Genomic DNA, 22,920 nt, shown 5'->3' with positions numbered 1-22,920 from the left:
GCGTGTCGGACGGGGGGAACGAAAATTGGCACTTTGTGAATTCAGGCTACGAACCTCTTTGTAAAAAGTCTGTGCGAATGCAGAGCATAAGAATTAGCTCGGTTCGGCCAAGAAAGAGAGAGAGGGAGGAAGAGAGGAAATTGTTATATTGCAATGTTCAAAGGAAGCCCATAATTTTCGTTATAAATACACAAGCCACTAGACCTCGTTCCCACACTCAACTCAATCAAGCGGCGCAAAATGAAATTACCCATTTCGCTCATTATTAGATTCGCAGAGATTGCCACAGCGGGAAAGCAACGAAGGGCAATGACAGAATGCAATGGGCATTGGTAGCGTAACAGCGTCGGCAAGCTGCGGGAGAAGGAGAAAGCATCCAACAGTACAGCGGCAGCTGGTGGAAGTTCAAGAGGACACTTGGGGCTGAGTTAATAAGCCGTCGCGAAAGATCGCGCGGCTCTGCCTGCATTCGCCACGCATCCTGCAGCCTACAAAAGTCCGCGCTGGTGGCGCAGGAAACGACGGAGGCGACGCGCTGCTGCTGCTGTTGCTGCTGCTGCTGCTACTGGTGCCGCCGCCGCTCTTATCAACCACTCCGGTAAGTTCAAGTTGCAGGCGAAGCCACCGCCGATTTTGCTTTGAGATGCTTCGGGGCTTCTCGTGGACCTTATTATACCCCTAGATAGATAAACCGTCGTGCAAAAAGTAGGTTAAAAGCTCGGGGAAAAGGTACATCTCTCGATGGCTTCCCCGCCAGACTTTAACCAACTTCGTACGCCGAGGCATCTTCCTAGGGGCATTTGCGCACAGCGGGCGACGAGAAGTCATTCCTCTGGATTTCAGACAAATCTTGGCCTCTGCCTCGAGTCCCAAGTATCCGCGCGAGGGAGGTAAAAAGCGCGCTACGATCTGATTGCAGACAGCGTCAACGGCAGTTCGTGACAGAGCGAGAGCAGCATCAGCGCCAGCAGGATGTTCACGGGAGTGATCTGCCGGCGCAACTGGGCATTACGCTTGTCGATCGTGCTCAACGTGTGCGTGCTGCTCTACGTGTGCGCGCACTTTGGCGCGGTCTCGGGGCCGTGGGTCGAGGACACGTACAACGCTGCTGCTGCCGCCGCCGCCTCGCCGTCCAATCCGGCGAGCAGCGTTCAGCAGGACATGCTGTATGGAGCCGCGCCAAGGCCGAATTCGACCAGCGGTACGTCGACGGAACAGCAGCAGGGCAAGCTCGTTCAAGAGAAATCGCCGTTGCCGGCGTCTGCTGTGCCTCCTGCTGCCCCCGCTGCTGCTGCCGTGGACTTCAAAACTAACGAGAGCAAACCTGAGATCGCAGTCAATGGCGAACAGGACAAAAAGATCAATCTGACGGTTGGTATTGTCGTTGTCGTCGTTGTTGTTGTCGTCGTCGTCGTCGTCGTCAACGACTAATTGATTCGTTAGTTACGAGATTGTTCTAGCAGTGGGTATTCGCTAAAGGATTTTCATGACAAGTTTGTAGCGCAATATCAATAGTATACGCTGAGAATCGGTATTTCCGGCATGAAAATTGTTGATATTGCAAAACAAACGTTATTTACAAAATGCCCATCGGTCAAGAACGCTCAATTCACATTATTACTTGACGCGAGCAATATTCCTGGGTGAAATTGCAGATATCGTAATTAAGGAACTTACGGCAAAATAACGTTACGCTGTATAAAAGTCGGCGAGTAAGGCATGAATTAATTGATGATTAATTAAGGCATGAGGTAATTGATTATTTGCGAGAAATGATAAGGTACTTTGCACAATCTATTAATTACGCGTAGAGAGTCCCGACGATACTGCTTCCACGCACGCGAGAGAGTTTTCTAGAGTACGATGTATTAACAATTGATACGTGTATTAAAAACATTTGCCGATTGACGTGCTCGCTCTTTCTCTCGAGTCGGATTGCATTATGAATGCAGGTATTTTCAAGCGACGAGCTTCTCGTGCTCAAAATTGATGTATAAATTGCACGTTGACTTATATTGAGAGACCAATTATCAATGATGCATGATCGATAGAGGATTCGTCGAGATTCGACACTTGGATTGATGGATTTGTCTTTTTTTCTTTTTTCTCAATGAATTTACTCGCAGAACAATAATGTGCCGCAAAAGGAATTTCTTTAGTCAGTTATCTTGAAAAAAAAACACTTCAATTTTTAAAACACTTTATAAAAATAAGCGCAAATTTAAATAATTTGTTTTCTCAAACTCCAAAACTATTTCTACTTCACATTAAAAATATATTTTCTTTGAAGAATGCAACGAATACAAGCTTTTTTCACCGCGGATATTTTATCAGCGTGTCAAGTTGTTATTTTATAATTTGCAGTGTTGACTAATAACTGAAGACCGAGAGGAAAGAAAAATTAAACAACCTCGTTACGCATTTGCATCCTGAAAGCTTACGCGCGTTACATAACTTTTCAATTGAATTTTTCACACGACAAGGCGTGTATAGCACAGAAACACGAAAATATCCGATCTCATAAAAAATTCATGCGCATATCTGAAAGTTAACCGCCAAGTGTATTGTTAACGCCCTTCTTTCTGCTAAAACGCGAACTTACAACTTCTTTCCAGTAGGTCATTTATTTTAGCGTCTACGGACAAAAAGAAAAATGCGTGTTTTTTTTCTCTTGTTCTCCGTGAAAACAATGAGGCTTTTTATACCGACAACACTTAAAAGTTTTATGTTTTTAACAGCAGCAGCAGCAGATCACTCAACAGAACGCCAAGAGAGAATTGACACTGCAGGAGGCAATTTCTTGCAATGACAAATCCAGCGAACCGAAAACTGCGCAAAGGGGTGACTTTTGGGTTCTCTACAACTACGTTACCATGAGCGATAAGGTATACAATTATTGTATCGCTCGTTGCAACATAATCGTTTTCAAATTTCCTTCGCGATCCTCTAGTTTGAAAATATCACAATTCTTTTCCTTTCGACAAAACGAATCGGTAATTGCTTGACCATCAATATCTTTTCTTGTCAAACATTACTTATCTCGTGTATATGTATCATTAACGTTTTTCTAATCAATGTTGAGCAGGAACTATAATCGTCTTTGAATGAAGTTTTATACTAATGACGATAATTTTCACGATTCGTTTTTGTTCCAAAGTAAATTTTAGCATAATTATCCTCGGTAGTATAACGAGTGAATCATCGTAAGCTCTACTTTTCCACAGTGATGAAGCGAGAAAATAACGTCGAGTATGTCACGAGTTTTCTTTTGTAAAATCACTCCATAAATTATTCATTGATACATCAAAAGAAAAAGGTGTTGAAAAATGAAAATGATACTCATCTTTTTCTTATAGCCGCACTGTTGGGAGAGCGTAACGTACACGACACACGCAGATTACACATTCCTGGACAATTTAAATCCATTGCTGGAGCGTTGGCGAGCGCCGATCTCGATAGCCCTTCATGCCCCAGGCGGAGACTTTCCGCCAACGATCGAGGCCATCAAGTACGCGCGTACCTGTGGTAGTCCCTTGGTAGCCAAACTCGTCACTTTCCACGTCTACTTCAGCTCTAAACACGTGCCAAAAATGGTGAGCCAGAGGAGGTTATATCATGCTGTCCGACTGATCGCATTTCTGCTGGTTTTTTTTTTTTTTTTTTTTTATAAAGAATGTGGGATTTCGTGTCGCGGATACTGTTGATTAAGTAGCTTCCAACGATGGTTAATTGGAGCACCAATTGAAAAGTTGTCTTTTTTTTGTTGTTGAAATGTTATGTGCCGTTGGCATTGACGACAACGGCGTGTAACTTCTTTTAGTTGCTCAACTAATTCGAAGAATTGTGAAGATCTCGAGAACTATTGTCACACAAACGGTGCATTATTTTCTCGTTTGACGTCTTTTAAAGAGAAAAAAAAAGAGTTACGCGTGTGCTCATAATGAAGGTTATTTTACTTTTGCGATTGTTTCAGAGGATAGCTTATTAATATTGAATTTATTGTTAAAAGGAACTAATGAAAAACTCCACGTTAGTGGTTGTGTAATCTATAATATAGGATAGCACGTAAATTGAAAATCGAATTGCTTTATAGGTTTCACTGTTTCTCGAATTATATAAAATAAGTAATTTACGTATAAAGTTCAAGTAACTTATAATTAATCAATAAGTTAATAATAACACAAGCCAAGCGAAAAGCGCATTGCATCGATTTACTAAAAAATTAAGAGATTCGCAGTTATAACACACAAAGCGAGGAGAAAATCGTAAAAAACTGTTTCAAGACCAGTGCTATTACTTCCTTTTTTACAGTCGAGCTATCGGTTTTCCACACTGTCGCGCGCTTTGCACGCATTAATAACAACGGTTGTAGTATGTATTTGTACATATCTATAGAAACACATACAGGGGCGCATACACACACATACACACATATATAAACATATAAATGAAAAGAAAATTCGTGCCAACGATTTCCATGACCTCGATATCGATGTTGGATGCTGCTGGCCGTGCGTCATCGTCGTCGTCGTCGTTGTCATCATGGCTGGCTGGCAGGTACTTTCACGATATGTGTTGATCCTAGCAAAACCGCGGAACAACGGACGATCGATACCATGCAAGTAATTAGGGCCGATTACTGCGCTTCAGTTGCGATGGCAAGATCATCAGTGGCTCAAAGTTCATGCTGCTGCCGCCGATTGCTTTGTTTCAAAGTGAAATTGTACGCTCGAAGGCAGAGCTCGGTGGTTTCAATACACGCTTTTTGTAGTTGGAATGTTATCGAAAGTATTGGTATCTAAATTTTTTTTATAAAGGAATATTTCATTAAAAAGTTAACTGGTTGGCGCTAGTGAGTGTTTTTCCTTCGTGTAACTTATAGCTTCTTAGAGTAGTTTATTCGCAACATTTGACTACAATTCTTTACATAACTGGTTGTAGTAATTCCGGAACGTAATTTCTTTGTAAATCAATTACAAGTTAACGTGCAAGAAAATTACATTAAAACGTCAATTTAGATTTCATAAAACATCAAACTCAGATATTAATATTTGTTTTCGATTGCAATCACGAGCCGTATCTCACAATATAAGCCAGCTGATTGAATTATTATTTATGCAATGAAAAGAAGAAACTCCGGGCAGGAATAGCAGCAAGGAAAGAAGGTCGAGTTAAATTTAATTAGCTCATTGAAAAAGTGCTTATTACAGGATAACTCAGTCGTCGGAAAACACAGAGGAAAAAAAAGAGATATTCCAGAAGCCAATTGCTCCTTGTCAATTATTCATTGTTTGATTTACTCCGACTCTCTACCTACAATGCTTTAGAAGATTAACTGGATTTGCTTGCAAAATTGCAGCTTCAATTTTTCCGGATAAACTTTACGTCGAAGTAGAAAAATTCCACTTTCACTTGACGTTTAGTAGCCTCCTTACTCAGCGATAAACAGAGCAACAACAGTCATGAGAATTACGGCTGTTGCAATTAATTTTTTATTGCCCAAAGCAAAAGACCTTTCGCAACGAGGTAACAACAAAAACAACGCCAGCAGCAACTCTCGAAACAGAAGTAATAAAGCAAGCAGGCAAGCGTGCGCCGGAGTCAATCATTAAATTACATCAGAAAATTCTGCTCGCAAATGGCCTTTATTGCAATCCTCGATGCTGCAAATACGACAGTAATGAAGTGCAGACTGATTTCCGCGATCGCGACGATCCGTTGGGAAACGTCAATAATAATCGTCGTTGTGGTTTGAATTCGAACTCGATGCTATTGTGCAAAATATCGCGTATACGTCTTTACACAAATATTTTATTACTTTTCACGGATGAATTGACGTTGAAATACGTCTCGCATCGGATAAGCATCACAAGTCAGCATTTAATTATTTCGAGAGTGAATGATAAAAATCAGGGGGGGGTAGAGAGAGAGAGAGAGAGAGAGAGAGAGAGAGAGAGAGAGAGAGAGAGAGAGAGAGAAACAGTTGATTGGCAGAAGGATACAGAGTAACGCCGTCTAAAGTTAACATACAATCTGTAGTATAGTTCTTATCATAGCGTGTCATCAGGCACTAGTTCAACTGGCATGATGATCCATCATCAAGCTTGCTCGCCTGGTTTTGTGTATATTACAAAAAGAAACTTATTCTCGACGTGTATAACACTTCATATTCGATCTGTTTTATCCAAAGTTTCCGTGTGTGACGTCATACCTGCAAGTTTATATACGTTTTTTTTACACTAGACGATCCTAGAAGCTACATTCGATGCACACAATGCGCAGTGAATCGTTAAACTTTTGAAAAGCTTTTGTGCGATCAAATAAAAGTGTGTCTGTGTCTGTATCTGTGTGTATGTGTTATTTTTTAATTCGAGTTATTGTTTTCATGCGGATTTATAATTATTTGCAAGTTATCATTTTCAAACTTTACAATACAATGTAAAGTCTTTTAATTATCAAATAAGACGAAGTCAGTTTTATAGATAACAAATTACAGCCACTCGTTTATAGTTGTCGCTAAGCAAGGTGAAAATTGAGTTTTGTAATTTCTGCACTGATAGAATTTTGATTGGGTTGGGTTCTGGATAAAAATAGAACTCCGATAAAGTAATCTATTTAACGGCAGCAATATCTGCCTCGGCAAACCTTTGTCTTGTCGATTCAATCTTCGGCAGCTGTTCGACGGATTGAAAATTTGCATCTTACCTAACAAAATAAAGCGAGTTAATTGGACTAAAATCGTTCTTAAAACTTTGCAGATACCGTCGGGCGAGAAGATAGCCGCCGAGAAAGTGAATTGTAGCAAGCCAGCCCCGTGGGTCAACGCAAGCGTGTCTCACATGTACAAAAGCGATCACAAGCTTCTGTACCCGGTGAACGTAGGTCGCAACGTTGCTCGCGAATCAGCACCGACGCATTACGTGCTTGCGAGCGACATCGAACTCTATCCATCGCCCGATTTACCAGCTAAATTCTTGGAGATGATCAGACGCAACGACCAAGCGCCATTGCATAAACCTAATCCTAAGGTATTCGTGTTGTCGATTTTCGAAGTTGACGAGAAGAGTCTACCACCGGCCAACAAAACCGCCTTGGTGAGTTGTCTTTCCGTTATGCGAATATAGTACTCTTGGGGTCGGAGAGGAGGAGGATAGCTGCGCTGCGTGCTCCGGGGAGTCGTACCAAGAGAATGGAAAACAATCTTTCTAATGGAAGTCTGAGTTTTTCGTTTTGTTTGGTCGCTACGTTAGGGGAGTTTGCTAGCTTGTGCAATTTTTCGTTTGCGCCGTCTCTCTATTTATTTACTTATTTATTTTTTATTTTTTACGCGGAAATAGCCTCTGCTGTACAAGAGAATTCTTACGCATTTTTTATACGCGTTTTAGCATTTCACGCTCTCGACGAGAAGGGAAATCTCGGATGAAACTTTTACGAGAAACGTAGGGCCGGCTTATCCGGACGACTGAGGCCTGAGATAATTTTTTTTTTCGTTCATCGACGAGAATTACAGGCAACTAGATAAAAATCTGTATAACGGTTTGAGAAGGCGACGTTTTCTTGTAGAAAACCTTATGGTTTGCAAAATTTTTACGAGCGTCACGATTGAAAAAAGTGGCCTTCACGCGAAGGTTTGACGAGCAATTTATATTGGTTCATTTAGAAAGACCCCGAGTTTGATTTCATAGCACATTTAGGCGCAAAACGCTCGGCAATAAAATTCTGCAAGTAGTTTTCTCGCGACGAAATCCAGAGCACGAGCAATGATTTTCGTACAATTCAAACAAGTATGAGTCGTTAAAATGAATTACAGTGGCTCGCAGGCACAAGCGGGATGTTCATTATTCGCGCAGAAAACAGAGTTTCGGATTTTAACGTCTAAATCTCGCGTTTGTGATTTACGAGGGCTAAGTCTCCGTTTTCCAAAGCAGCAGCGACGCATCGAATTTTGTTCTTGTCGACGAGAATTGAGTTACCTCACTCTCTTGGCTAAAAAATCGATTCATTCGTGGGTTCGATCGTGTCGTTTAAAGCGTGAAACTGCTCTATCAAAAAAGCCGCGCGACTGTCAAAGAGATAAGAGAAAATGCAAGAAGACGGAATATCGGTAAAGTAATAAAAGACATTGTTGCTCCGTTGGTAACTGTGTAGCGTTGAAGGGCGTTTATTTTCAACATTGTCAAAGTAATGAATGCCAGTGGAAACTTTCTGACTGGTGCGTGGCTTTTCGGCAAATTTTAGATGCAAATGCTGAAAGCCGGCACGGCGATACCGTTTCACAAGAAGCTCTGTTCTGGCTGTCATAACGTGCCACGTAGCAAGGAGTGGCAGGAGGCAGCTGAGACGAGCGGCCTACACGTGTTCCATGTGGGCAAGCGAGTCGGCAGCTTCATACATTGGGAGCCTATCTACATTGGCACCAACAACGACCCGCTCTACGACGAGCGACTCAGCTGGGAAGGCAAAAGCGACAAGATGACTCAGGTACACATGTGCACATTCAATTATTTTATTAGTTCTCCACCTAAGATCTATTCGCATTCATACCGTTTATGCGGAGATCTGCTTGAAATGGAATGCCGGTGGTTGTGGAAGGAAGAAATTTTTTAATAAAAATGCTAAAATGGCAATTGAATGCTGGAATTGGAATTGTGATTGCTGGAAGTTCTAAAAATTTTAAATTGAAAAATTTTCCCGTCAAAGGCATACACACCGTGTCTCTGCTTTGCATAAGTAATCAGCGTAATTTTACCTTTTCCCAGGGCTACGCGCTATGCGTTCTGGACTACGATTTCATGATTCTAGACAACGCCTTCCTCGTGCACCGTCCTGGTATCAAAGTGTTCAAGAAGGATAACTACCGCGACACACTCACAGCGAAGACGAATATTCTTATCAAGAAAATCATCATTCCTGAATTGAAAATCCTTTACGGTACTCGGAAGGGTTGTGCCGTCTAGTCCATGCCTAAGGGGGTTAAAGTGCCAAAGAGTCGCTTCGACTTTAACTCCCAAGAACGCTTATACCAAGTGCGCCAAGTAGTGGCTAAGCCACGTATCTCGCGATAAAAGAAAATGGAAAACGTCGCAACGCAAGAGAGGTATATGACTTTTTTCATTCTTTTGTGAACAATTCAAACTTGCTGTATATACCAGAGCTACTGTGCTTTCGCAACTTTAGCGGGAGGTCGTGTGGTTTTTATTTGTATTGTAAGTGCTTCGCTGAATAAAGTGATAATTCGAAGCTAGACACAGTTATCGATGATGACAGTGAGTGCTTTTATTTTGGTTCGCGATGAAAATTATTTTATTAACTTGACGACAGCTTCTATTTGAAATCGAATATACGATTGGTGCTTATATAGATTTACATATTGGAAAGTGAATATACGGAAAGATAAATTGGTTGTGAGCTTGATTGATCATCGATCGCGTAATGTTCACCTTGAATGCGGTAAAATATGTCACGGAGAGCTTCTTATGCTAAGGGATGAATATTATTTTGTATTTTTGACGAAATAAGTTTTATAACTTAATGGAAATTTAAAAATAACTATTTGATTTGCCATTTCCGAGAGATAACTGCACAATGACAACTATGCTCACATCGTTAAATAATTAATTTAAAAGGTTAAATATGGAATTATTAGAAACTAGAAGATTATGCGGGTCAAGTTAATTATATGATTGAAAAAAATCCTTGAGATTTATAGCGATGCTTTCTGTTTTTCCATGCAATATTGAATGTGTATATATGTATACATACTGAATCGTCGAATTGTACTACGTAGATTATATTTAAGTAGCTCTATTACTCCTCTAGTTGAATTTATTTGATCTTGTTCCGACAATTTTAACTTTGATGTCATTCCTTATGTAACTGATTGTGTGTTATTTATTTTCTATTATTGAGATTTCCAAGATTTATACTATTTGCAGATGAATAACATTGTTGGCTCCATTAAAATAAGTCAATTAATAGAAATTCTGAGAAATCTTAACGACGGTTTTCTTACGTAAAAAATCATACTAATCAAGTTGTTTTTTTGTCAACAAATTTTGTCGGAACATCAACAAATAATCAAAATCCATAATTTAACAAATCGTTAAGAATATCCATATATATATAATTGTTCTTCTCGAACACGTTTAAAAAAACTTTGAAATGAGCAAATAAAAAAGCAGAGTGATAAATAAGACAAAAATGCTTGTGCATTGAAAATGCATTACAGGTTGTAAAATTAAAAACAAAATAAATAAGCGTCCGTGACGTAAAAGAATAGTCATAATATTGTACAATAGATTTGAATATTTTTTATACTAAAATACGGCGGAGTTTGACAAGGAAAATCAAGCTGGCAATATCATTATTCAAATAGTATTTCAAATTATGAAAGTATCGAGTTGACTTTTTTAAGTGCGGGTCATCAATAATTTTCATATTTATTATTTGTCTGTTTGGAACTCTCATAATGATTAACTAATAGAAAGTGAAAGTTCAAATTTACTAATACCAGGAGTAACTGATGGATCATTGAGTTGAAGAAGCGATCCTTGAAAAATGAGAATTGCGAGTTCCTAATGTGTTTCCTTGTCTTTTAATTTTACATATAGGGCTGTGCAATTATGTCGCGCAGGCTACATTAACTATGTAAGATCTATAAGAGACGAATGATTATGATGTAGATAGGAAATGATACGGGCGACATGTCTCACGTGTAAATACTCCGTGCCTTACAAGAAAACAAATCTCTCAACTTTCGAGATGTTCCCATTTATCGTATGATTTGCGTGATAGTTGAGAACATCTAATCAATTTAATTTGTCTTTGAAAAATCATGCATACCGTATAATTTTTTCTTATTAGAAAACATTAGTTTTAGAATTAGACACGTCGAAGAATAAAGCATTGTTTTATAGTAATCACTTTTTAGCGTTCACCTAAATGATTTTTTGACAAGCAACGAATAGAAAGTCGATATAGTTTAAATTAATGTGAAAAAAATAGTATAATCAAATTTTAATCGTACTTCACGCGGTCAATTACTTAAAAAAGATCTATGTATACTAATCCCATATCATACTGTTGACGTTTCAAATCAGCAACGAATCATAATTATAATCATTTTCTAGATAAACTTTGATTCAGTATTGCTTATTTGTAATCGATATTTTTTCATAATTTAAAAAAGAAAGGTAAATAAAAAAAATTTTAATATTTGTTTGTAGTGGTAGAGTATAAATTTTGCTCGTTCACGACTACACTATAGAAGTTGCATTTATATAATAATACGACTTGCAGAGTTTCCCTTAGAGCATTACTAAACTTTTAAGACTAACCCATATGTGAATAATACAAATCAATACTCATCATTTATATATAAATAAGACGCTTAAATAATTGTTTTGATTAAAGAAATGTGCAAATATTTGACGATAATGTTATTGAGTTAGACAATCTTATTGTATATTTTTTCATAAAAAATTACAAACTCTAATGTTGAGTTTTAACCTTTTATATTAGATCCATTAATTATTTTGTTTCACATTAATTGTATTGATATATTATGAGAATATTTCTGTATATTTTGCCATTACCTCAAACTAAGGTTTCTCTAAAAATAAATTTATAATTAAAATGATTATTCACATTTGAAGACTAAGGAGGTCGGAGATATGAAAGTTATTTAGTTCACTAATTTTTTATATCAAAGTGAATGTTTAGAGAAATTTTTTGCCAAAGCGGTCAATCATTATTTTCTCAAGACTACTGTTGAAAAATTATTCTGATTTAAAAACGATCAATTGATAAACGAAAACAATCAAGGTGCAATAAAACGATATAAAAGCTGCTTGTTACGTTCAGTCGAATATTTTTTTATAGCTGAAAGTATTTGCTTTTTTTTTAAATGATACAGTTGTGTGTATAAGAAAAGTAGTATTGCTGATTGTATCGTGGATGCTCTCCAAAGCCCTTATTGTTATATATCTATATACGTATATAATTTCTGTAAATGATTGACTGACCAGTATACATATAAAGAGAAATGTAATTGAGGGACGAAAAGAAATTAGATGTAGAGTAACGTCCACAAAAGAGAAAAAAATAGATAAACACTGCGTTGTGGTAGACTTAATTTTTTTATTATTATATGTGCTCTTATCGATGTGCCACACACGAGAGTCCTATCGACACAACAAATGAATCCCCTGTAAGTTGTATATAACGTGTAAAAATATATGATGATTTTAGAATTTAAAAAAGAGATGAACCATTCTAATTACTATTGAGTATACGATTTTTTTTAAATATTTTTTCATAACAAAAAAATTAATTCATCGAATTTCGATTGAGAATTTGCTAAAAATCTTTACGATTTTAAGTACGAGCTTAAATCTTTACGATTTAATAATGTTGAACATTTTTATTAGCTAAGTACGTTGAACGATTTTAAAAATCTGAGTACATTTGAATATTTTTTTTGCGAATGCGAAAATTGTATAATAAGTTTAAGACCAAATCGTTTCATTATTTTTCGCAACATCATTGTATTATTTTTATCGATGAAAGACTTTGTCAATGATTGGAATAAACATGTATTAGACTTTATCGACTTACTAATTATAACATATTCTATGATTATCACTCTTGATTAGAAAGATGTTAAAGCTAATGATTGTTCAGCAACATGTTTTATTGATTGTATAATGAGTTTATATATTCGTATGATGCCGAAAGAGCCATCGCAAGAAATTGCGCCGTATGGATATGCAGTCGAGAGAAAAAAGATTTCATTTTTATAGACCGTCAGGATTATATATGTATAGAGAAGCGACGATATATAGTACGATAATCGTTCAAGTTTTTAAGAATGAAGCGATAAAAAAACGCCGATAATTTAACAACCCGTTAATCGGGCCACTTCAAACAAACAACCATTAAAGAGAAATATAGAGATTATCAAAATACTGTGTTTTTTAATTTATTTGTTGTATTATTTAGTTTATTATGAGATTTTGTTTTCTGTAATTTTATTCCTATCAATATTCAGCTGCTCAAAAAATTGAATTGTAAAACTACAACAATAACAAACTAAGCCGACAAAACTTGATTAGAATAATAAATTGAAACTTAGAAAATCACATATCAAAGGTTGTGCTAACAATTAAAAAAATCTTTACCGAGCGACAATAAAAAACGCAAAGAATCAACGAGTGCAGGTAATATAATACGAAAGCTCGCGTGCCTTGAAAGGAAAGCTCACTCAATTTGCATGCTCTCACACAGCAGTTGCAGTCGTAAATTTTTTTTTTTATCGCCTCAACACGCGACGAGGCGCTTTTATGCATTATGGATATGTCTATTATCTCACGTGCCACTACTGCACCAAGAGCGAGTAAGTAAGATGAGTCGTTTGACATGTTTTACGCGCAACGAGCAAAATGCAAAGCGCTCAGCTCGCGCGCCTAACGACTTGCACACGTGCGCTCGTTCACTCAACCTGATGTAAGCACGCGACTAGCTTATATAGCATTTCCATTCATAAAAACGACGCGTCGTTTAGGAGGCGGCATGAGCTTCATAGTGATGTAGACATTTTGACTAGTTGATTAGAATTTATTTTTCACTCTAGTGAAATATTGAAAGTTGCTAGGGAGGTTCAGATTGCAACAGCAATTAAAGAATTTCAGTCAACGAAAGTGACTCTTGCTTCTTTTTTCAACTTAATTACTTTTGTCGCTTTGATGTAATTAACAAGGTTTTCCAGATCACTGGATTTACTAACTATTCTATTTCTATACTTCTTCGATATTGGATCGGTATGCGGACTCAGCATAAAATCAGGAACGACAACTTTATACCATTGATCTTTGTTTATCAGCTCAAATTCATTGTCCTTGTAATTAGAAATATACCTTCGCAAATGAAATAATACGCTGTTTATTTTAAATTGTGTTAGATAATTATAATAGTGCAAATGCATTACCTAACTTCTACTTTGATTACTTTGTGCTGCTTATCTTTTCGATTATAGATGACTCTCATTCCAGACCAGTGCAAAGGCCTCAAATTAACAAACGTTGCTTCTTTTGCTTTGCCTATTAAATTCTCTTCGACAATCTAAGACATGTGACAGCTGTTTTTATATATATATATATATATATATATATATATATATATATATATATATATATATATAACATATAACATATATTAAAAATAACATTTTTACTTGAACTATATCACTTCCTCGGAGTTCGATCAAGTCCCAAGTATTATTGCGTGGCAGCATCATGAAAGCATCTTCGTACAAAATAGGTCCGATTGGGATGTTGTGACGAATGACGTTTACTGGCATCAAACTAAGCGATGCGTCGCTGAAATACTGGACAAACTTTGTATTTTTTAATAAAACAACCTCCTCCATATTCAAGGTGACTTCCCCAGCAAAGTATTCTCAAGTTTGTCTCTGCGCATTGAAAATACGCTGTAAGTGTTCAGCTCGCTTGAAACAAAAGAATTATCGATAGATTGAAACGAAAAAATTTGGAGGTATTTCTGATAATATTTAGTTTCTTACTCTTTGCCAAAATTTAATAAATGCTTTTAATTATTTAAGAAAAATTACAAGCTCAAAAGTTACAAAGTGCATAACTTGAGCCTGTTATGAAATTTCAAAAATATACATATTTTCAACACTACATTATTTATCGATGTCTTGAATACTTGAAGAAGTTGAGAATGCTTTGCTGGTGAAGCAAACTTAAATACTTTCAAAAAGACCGTTACCGTGTGTATCATAGCATCGGTGACAACGTTATTCAATGTACTTTCATTTGGCGGAAGCCCATACGATCCATTCAAATCAATTAAGGTTTCTCCAATCACTTGATTGCCTATGCGATCGACTTTCATTTTCCACGGTATCAGTTCTTCGACGATCAGTGGATCTATGAGAGAAAATTGTGGTTCATATTATCGATTAATTTTTCATGTATATTTCTTTTGTAATATACCCTCTTCGATGGATTCGTCCAGATAAATCGGATTTCCTTGCCAACACAGTACTTTATCGTTCTCGTCGAAAGTCAATTGTAGGTCACCCAAGTATCTAAAATGAACAAATATCTTAATTTTTTAAATGGTAATAATTTGCTGAATATTACCCCGTCATAATAATTACGATAATAAGTAAATGTAAATTTTTCGAACGATTATCATAAAGAACGGTAAAAGTTGCTCGAACTCACTTGGTTAAAGCACTTGCATGTGCGATCAAGACCGTCTTGTTGGTTTCTTTTTGAGTGACCACTGTCGGGTACTCGCCCCAAACAGTTTCGCTCGACGGTGGATCTCCTTCGAGGACATTCAAATCGTCATAAATGAAGACCAAACGGCAGCTTGAAATGCCGAGCTCTTACCGTTGTAGAGGAGAACGTGGGAATGGCCGCCAACGATGATGTCGATGTCGGGACAATTGTTCGCCAACGCAACATCACGCTCGATGCCGCAATGACTAAGCACGATGATAATGTTGATTCCTTCGGCCTTCAGCTTTCTGGCTTCTAAATTCACGGCTTTCGATTCCTCCAGAAATTTCAATTTGCCCGTGCCGACCGCTATTTTCTGCGGCGACACCGCTCAAATGTACGCAAGCTTACGCGCAGATCAGTTAAATCGAACTTATTAGCAAATCTTACGTCGGTGTCCGAGAATATAACGCCGATTACTCCGACGTCCTTGTTTCCTCTCCTGATGACAGTGCTGCTCGTCCATAAATTCTACAATGATGGTTTCGATTCGATACTTCGTTCGTGAATGACGACAAAAAGACAACGAAAAATGTATACCTGTAAGGAAGGCTCTTCGCTAACGTCAACATTGGCCACTACTACAGGAGCCTCTAACTTTTTAACGAATGATTCTAAGCCCGATATTTTACTTGCAAAGTCGTGATTGCCGATGGTCTCCAATTGAGGTTGTATTTAGTTACATTTTTTTTTAATATTTACAAAAAATTTGATGTTGTATATACGTACGATCGCATCGTGAGGCAGCAAATTCATGAAATGAGCCGTAATACTTTCTTGAAAAAGAGCATAATATAAAGTTCCATTGAAAAAATCTCCGGCGTTAAGGAGTATTGCATTGGAACGTTGCTGCTTCAGCTTTTTAATGATCGTCGAAACTCTGGCGATTCCGCCTACTTTAGTCTTCTTATCGTGGGAGAGAAATGGCACAAACCTGTTGTAACCATAAATTACGAGGAGCTTTGAATAATTATATCAAAACAACATTTTTCTTTTATCCATATCAATATTTCGTTTGCATTGTTATTGTATACAAATCAAATTGCATCGCTAGTGTAACAAAATCAAAACAAATTATTATCAATAACTTGTTTATATCATTCAATTTCAAAGTAACTTTAAAAAAATTGTATTTAATGTTACTAGTATATATAGTAACATTAAATCCCATTTTTTAAAAGTTGGTTCGTTGTATAGTTTTTAACGTATTAAGAGATATATTGGAATAATTCTGTGTAAAAGGCTTTAATTATAAAGGACTGAGAAATAAGATTTTATAGGTTTTCAACAACACGAACTAATTATATAAAAATTTATATAATCAAATAAATGGATCGCATGGATACATAATAGTGCTCAAATCACTACCTACCGTTATTTCGGATTATAAATTTTAATTATTAAGGTCCCTCTACAAATATTGTAAATGATAGTAAATGGTCAAATTAAACCATGTCTATTACGAAATCTACAGTTGAATAAAACTACCAATAAACTATTTTTCTGAGATTGCGACTAATAAGAATCAAATTGTTTCAATTGTAATAACTCCACTCTGATTAGTTTAAAATTAATTCGTTTTGTTTTCGAGAGGATCAATTTTCAAACTTTACTCTGAAGTTGTGTATATATATATTGCATTTATTTATAACAGAATACAGCTATTTCAGAATATTAAAATTCAAATTTTCGCGCCTTTCATCTTACTATCCAATAGCAAATTCGCAATACTAAGTGTCAACTTTTACTTATCATGTTTCGTAACGGTATGCAATAGATATATAACTTATGTATAACCTATTTCCCTGCATGTCATCTTTTTTTCGTGATTTCTTTCCAAATTATTCAATAATAAGCCCTTGAAATGATACTGCACTATAAATAATAAAATTATTTTTTATGTTTCAAATCACAAAACGCATTCATAACTCATTCATTGTGATAAAAGGTAAGTCAAAATAATTTTCCTGGGGAATGACTTACCTCGCATGGAAATCACTAAAATGAATAACAGAAAGCTCGAAAGTCTTTTGCTTACTCATGACGTAATGCAATTTAGAAAATAGTTTCCGAGGCAGAAAGCTCACTGCACATTTGTCACCGGTCGGATGTTGGCATAAACTTGATAAAGCTTACACCGCAACAAATCTATAACCGCTTTAGTTTCGAGCTCGTTCACCTGATTTTAATTATTAAACTCAAGCACGGTTCGCTCAATCACGACTAACTTGATGATACAAGCAGAATAGTAAAATTCACGATTAGTACGAGAGAGTTCGCACATGGGCTCTGTTTATCAGTGTACAGGTGTCCATTAGCACGTGATTACTTTCATTTACGAGTTATGTGGGAAAATTACATCTTGTTTGTTATACGAACGGTTTGTCACAATACTATTCTTTACATACCTTTATTTGGTTAACTTAACGTATAGGATAATTTTTTTATTGCAAATAATTACAAGACTTTTCGAATAAATTTATACATGGTAGCGATTACAAGCGAGATTATGTAACGCTCGTATAGTAAATTCAAAATTTTATAAACAATGTTTGAATACTTATTTGGCAAAGATAATTCTCGGTTCGCTTTTCTCTTTTATTATCTTCATTTTTTTAATGTAACTGACAAAGTTGTCAATATCTATTGTCTTTCCAATAACATGATTTATAAACTTTTTCTCAATGGGGTCACCAGAAGGAAACATCAGAAAACTTGAAACGACAACTTTGTATCATTGATCTTCATTCAATGCTGCGTATTTTTCGCTTTTGGAATCGGCAATCCTTTAAGTTAAACAATTTTGTAATTTGTAATCTTTACTGTATTGTAGTACATGACAATATTCATTATACCTCACATCAACTTTGACTACTTTGTATCGTTCAACACTCGACGTATATACAACTCGTAATCCGGACCAGTGTAATGGTCTGCAGTTACCAACGTACACTGTATTACTTTTTCTCATACCATTCACGTTTTCCTCGATAATCTAAAAATAATTACGTTTACTTATTTATATTTTGAGAAAATAATTATATATTATTCTATTTTGCATGTTTTCATCTGAAGTATATCACTGCCTTTGATTTCAATCAAATCCCAAGTAACGTTGTGCGGTAAAGTCATGTAAGGCGTCTTCATACGAAATTGTTCCTATATCGTAATACTATGACCAATTCAAAGCGTCGGCATAAAGCTCACGGATGCAACATCGCAGTACTATATAATGACATTCAGAGATTTTCAAATTAAGATTTAATACTTTATATTTTCAACGACAACGCGATAAGCAGCTATTCAGCTGTTTGCGAAATCAGTGATTCACCTATTATTTGTTTTCCTACTTCGTCTACTTTAGCTTTCCATGGTTTCAATCCCTTGACTATCGCTGGATCTACAATCAAAATAATCCAAAATTTATCGATCCGCATGAAATTTGGTTTTGATAAATTCACCTTGTTCTACAGATTCGTCTAAGTAAATCGGATTTCCTTTCCAACCTAGTATTTCGTCTTTGTCACCAAAAGTTATTTGCAAATCACCCACGTATCTACATTTAAGAAATCGTTTTAATTTTCATTTGTAGCGCGACTATGTCTATACTGTAAGGACTTACTTGCTGTAAGGACCAGAATGGACGATTAAAACTTGTTTGTTGCTATCCTTTTCCATAAATTCTTTGAAAAAATTAAATAAAAATTTATACGCTTTACCTCATAAGTTGAATATGTTTTTGAGTTATACCTGCAGCGATGGTTCTTCACTGACGTCAATGTTGGCAACAACAACCGGAGCGTTTAACTTCTCGACGTAAGACGCCAGTCCTGATATTTTGCTATCAAATTCATGGTTTCCAATAGTCTATTACGATAACAAATGCAAAATGTAATATTTGTTAATGCGCAGTTTATACTAACTGAACGTACAATTGCATCGTGTGGTAGTTGATTCATGAAATGTGCAATAACTATTTCCTGAAAAAGTCCATAATAAAGGGATCCTGTGAAGCAATCACCAGCGTTCAAAAATGTAGCATTCGGTAGTGTTTTCTTCAGACGCTTTACGATTGTTGATATTCTCGCTATGCCACCTACGGAGCTGCTCTTATCGCTCGAAGCAAGCGGCATAAAATTTGTTAAAAATGACAGACAATTTTTAAATTATCGTTATTATTTTATAATTGTTCATAGTGCACTGCGTTATAAAATTATCTTGCTTGGAAAACGAAAAATATCTTGAGAATAAACAATTATTTAAAATCTTTTCAGGTATGTAAATTACAGTAGTATTTATAAACTAAATATATTGATAACAAAGATATTATCTTGAAGGGTTAATAAAAGAAATGATAATAAGCCGCTTTATTTTACCGTGCGTGAAAATCACCAAAGTGGATGATGGAAAGATCAAACTTGTTGCTGCTAGTCATGTTTAGTATTACCACTTCCTTTCAAAATGTCGCTTCAAAAATAGCAATAAGGAAACTCAATGTATTCTCTAGCGAAAAGTGCAAACCGCTTGCTAAAGATTACTCGAACTCTTCTCAATTTTGACGTAACTCGCTCGTATTTGAACGAGCGACAACGGCGCCGTCAAATTAACACAGAAATTTAGCTGCTTGATCATCAAATTATAATAAGGCGCGCAGATCATCGACACTCTTTGAAGCCGCCTCTGAGAGAATTTACGAAACTACGGGTGAACAGTAACAGACGTAGAGATATTTCACGTTAATTTCGCTGTTACAGTGCAGGCGCAGATGCGTCAACTTGAACAGGGTACTGTAAGGCTTAGAGCGTATGCATACGGCAAACGTACACATGTCTATATATCACTCTAATTGATTGCGAGTTCGCTCTCATGCGAACATTACCTTAAAAAATGGTGGGTTTTTTGAATTCGTAGCCAATGAAATGATTTTATTAATGTTTTTTATACACAATAACAGATGGGGCAAACTTGATTGTAAACTACGATACAGCCAACAATGACAAGATAGAATTTTCGTAAGCTACACGTTCGCTATGGAACTTTTATTCATATAAATAAAATGCTTCTTTAAACTCAGATGCAACGGCTATTGTCAATCAATGCTCAAGTACTTATTGTCATGATTGACGAACGAACAAAACCTTACTGCTAACTTCAGCTCATATTTTTTTATCATTTTAGAGACATACGTCGTAATTTTTATCCTTTTAATTTTAACACGAAAGTTTTATGTATACTAATAAGCTATTTGTATGAATATAATTATCATTTGAATTAGGTGTAGTTTACGTACATCGAAAATTATTGATTTTAACGAGCTACATTACTTAAAAGCAATATAATAAAAATATAATTGTGAATTGAAGTCGGCAACTGAGTAATGACGAATAATACAAATATAATATAATCTGCAATATGTAAAGAATGTAAAAATCTAATGTTTTCTTAATTTGAATATAGCATTATGTAATTATTTAGAACAAAAAATATTTTAGAATCTGTTAATTAATTTTGTTCTAATATATCATATTCGTGTAAGGCTATTCGATTGGTATATATCATATCTCTATAGCTTCATATCGTCATTTAATTGTATTTAATATATTTGAGCACTTGTGGTGATACGAATAATATCACAGAAGCACTTATAGACATAGAAACATTAATTCAAATGGATGGTAGAAACATTAACGAATTTTCATAACTTCGAGATTTATTACAAGTAATCAACCATGTTTTACCTAACAAATACTTATTTAACTATTGGTCGTAAGTTGTATCGAAAATTAAACAAAAAACAAAAAAATGCAATTTTAAATACAATTGTAACTGACAATTATGATTTACTGGAATAGCAGCTACCTTATTACCTCAAGGTAAAACTATGCATTATGTATTTAAATTATCTGTACCTCTCTTCTCAGATTCATTATCCCATATATAATTAGAATTAAAAGAAGCTAGAAATACATACTAGAAATTGTATTACAGTAATCAATAATGTAGAAACCATAGTGAATGATGTACATAGAGATATACATATCTCTATATACATCAGATAGAGGTATATTGCTCAGAGTAAACAATACGGAAAATCTATTACTTATGCTGTTTTATCTGTAAGGAATATTGATATTAGTGAAATAAATGGAAAAGTAGTTAATTTACTGTAAGAAACAGCAGAAAAAATTAACTAAAGTATACATAGTACAAAAATCTGTAATAATAAAGATTTTGGAGATGTTTTATTATTAGATGATGTAAATAATCTTTCTCCTCCATCGATTTCATCGCATGAATTAAAATTGAGATTAAATTGCGTTGTAATGCTTGTTCGAAATCTAAGTATCAGTGAAGGCTTATGCAATGGTACTATTTGACTGTTCTTCCGATATTTTATTAAGGTGTGAAATTAACTTTTAACTGGAAGTAAGAGGTGAAATAGCATTTATAATTGTATAACATTATATTTGTCAGAAACTGAATATCTCCTTATTTTCAAACGTCGATAATTTCCTATCAAAATAACATTTGTAATGACACTTAACAAAGTACAACTTTAGAAATAGTTGGAATAGATTTTAGAAATGACATTTTTAACCATACATAATCATTTGTTTTTATCTCGAGTTCGTTCTTGGGTCTCACTGAAAAAATATATATGATTATATTAAAAGTTATGTATACAAAGATTTATATTTATAAATTTTATTGTTAAACAAATATTTTAAAGTACATTTGTAATAGAAACTTTTCATAGTTATCTAACTACTTAACAATAGTACATTACGTTTCCGATAAACATTCGTTATTACGAGTTTGATTGTAGATTGATTCAAACGTAATACTGAGTGTTGAAATACCTAAAACACTTCATTGATAGTTCTAGCAGCATAAAAACTGAAAGGAATTGGTGCTTTTGTTAAACAATCAGCTAGTAATCTCTCGCATCTATTCCACAATAATTCCAAAATACTTTCTCGTAGGCGTCAACTCGCTGAAGGCAACCAAAGTTGCAGTGGAAATACGTGCATTACGAGAGCACATAATGAAGTCTCGACCAAGCTACTTTCGTACGACAGTTAATCTCAGGATTATTGCAAGATCACTGTCCTGGACTTGTATTCCGAATGATTCAGTCTTGATATACGAAAGAAATCTTGAAAAGATCTCTTAGATTTCCATTATTACCAGAATAATTCCTCGCAAATATAAACTTTTGTTCCGAAAGATCCCTCGGGTTTTACTATTCCTCAATATTTCAGTGGTCGATTCTCGCCAACATACACTTAAGCTGGGAGCAGTCACACAGTTGCCTACAATATTAAATTTATTTTTGGAACGAAGTTTCTTATTGCGGGTTGCGCAAGGGGGGCCTAGCTAGCAAAAACTGTGACGTTAATGGTATGCGTAACAACGTCCAAATGAAGGAGCTGAAGGAGCGCTGATAACTTGCCACCACCATGCATATCACCACTCACACTAGCAGTGTCTTTCTTTCTCTACCCTCTCCTTCCTTTTATTTCTCGCTCTCTCTCTTTCTCACTCCCTCTCTTCACTTTTAAATATATATGCAGCTTGTCCCAGTGCTAAGATAAAGGCCCCCGACACGGCC

At 35.7% G+C, this 22,920-nt stretch overlaps 2 protein-coding genes across 10 annotated transcripts; one reads left to right on the top strand and one right to left on the bottom strand.

The window, feature by feature from the left end:
• Positions 1-239: 239 nt before the first annotated feature.
• LOC131673071 (beta-1,4-glucuronyltransferase 1) lies at positions 240-9,607 on the top strand. 2 transcript variants are annotated; one of them, XM_058950753.1, is made up of 7 exons: positions 240-598; positions 920-1,371; positions 2,742-2,885; positions 3,357-3,593; positions 6,759-7,094; positions 8,239-8,481; positions 8,760-9,607. In XM_058950753.1, the coding sequence occupies exons 2-7, from the start codon at positions 973-975 to the stop codon at positions 8,955-8,957; spliced, it is 1,557 nt and encodes a 518-aa protein (XP_058806736.1). In that variant the 5' UTR covers positions 240-598; positions 920-972; the 3' UTR covers positions 8,958-9,607. The 2 variants fall into 2 exon arrangements, with proteins under 2 accessions (XP_058806736.1, XP_058806735.1); XM_058950752.1 differs by having other exon boundaries at positions 241-598; positions 2,739-2,885.
• A 3,437-nt stretch (positions 9,608-13,044) lies between these two features.
• LOC131673072 (apyrase-like) lies at positions 13,045-20,145 on the bottom strand. 8 transcript variants are annotated; one of them, XM_058950755.1, is made up of 18 exons: positions 19,685-20,145; positions 19,241-19,314; positions 19,059-19,175; positions 18,931-18,991; positions 18,770-18,864; positions 18,640-18,708; positions 18,164-18,533; positions 17,292-18,094; positions 16,038-16,242; positions 15,849-15,965; positions 15,699-15,779; positions 15,420-15,624; positions 15,249-15,354; positions 15,015-15,109; positions 14,788-14,948; positions 14,231-14,392; positions 13,985-14,118; positions 13,045-13,913 (listed from the first exon to the last, which is right to left on the bottom strand). In XM_058950755.1, the coding sequence occupies exons 8-18, from the start codon at positions 17,348-17,350 to the stop codon at positions 13,685-13,687; spliced, it is 1,554 nt and encodes a 517-aa protein (XP_058806738.1). In that variant the 5' UTR covers positions 17,351-18,094; positions 18,164-18,533; positions 18,640-18,708; positions 18,770-18,864; positions 18,931-18,991; positions 19,059-19,175; positions 19,241-19,314; positions 19,685-20,145; the 3' UTR covers positions 13,045-13,684. The 8 variants fall into 8 exon arrangements, 7 of the variants coding, with proteins under 7 accessions (XP_058806738.1, XP_058806737.1, XP_058806741.1 ...); XM_058950754.1 differs by lacking the exon at positions 19,685-20,145 and having other exon boundaries at positions 19,241-19,543; XM_058950758.1 differs by lacking the exon at positions 19,685-20,145 and having other exon boundaries at positions 14,231-14,383; positions 19,241-19,543.
• Positions 20,146-22,920: the final 2,775 nt, after the last annotated feature.

The sequence above is a fragment of the Phymastichus coffea genome, unplaced genomic scaffold (assembly GCF_024137745.1).
Source record: "Phymastichus coffea isolate CEN01 unplaced genomic scaffold, Cenicafe_Pcof_1.1 PCOF00166, whole genome shotgun sequence".
In the NCBI taxonomy this organism is placed as follows: Eukaryota; Metazoa; Arthropoda; class Insecta; order Hymenoptera; family Eulophidae; genus Phymastichus; species Phymastichus coffea.
This window is presented reverse-complemented; position numbering and strand designations above follow the sequence as displayed.

Bases quoted from the DNA above. Each gene is read 5' to 3' on its own strand.
- LOC131673071 (XM_058950752.1), top strand. From the start codon at position 973: ATGTTCACGGGAGTGATCTGCCGGCGCAACTGGGCATTACGCTTGTCG. The intron at 3,594-6,758 runs GTGAGCCAGAGG...AAAACTTTGCAG, and splicing joins CTAAACACGTGCCAAAAATG to ATACCGTCGGGCGAGAAGAT. The intron at 7,095-8,238 runs GTGAGTTGTCTT...GGCAAATTTTAG, and splicing joins CGGCCAACAAAACCGCCTTG to ATGCAAATGCTGAAAGCCGG.
- LOC131673072 (XM_058950755.1), bottom strand. From the start codon at position 17,350: ATGAGTAAGCAAAAGACTTTCGAGCTTTCTGTTATTCATTTTAGTGAT. The intron at 14,393-14,787 runs GTAACGGTCTTT...AAAAATACAAAG, and splicing joins CCGATGCTATGATACACACG to TTTGTCCAGTATTTCAGCGA. The intron at 13,914-13,984 runs GTAATGCATTTG...TCATTTGCGAAG, and splicing joins GTAATCAAAGTAGAAGTTAG to GTATATTTCTAATTACAAGG.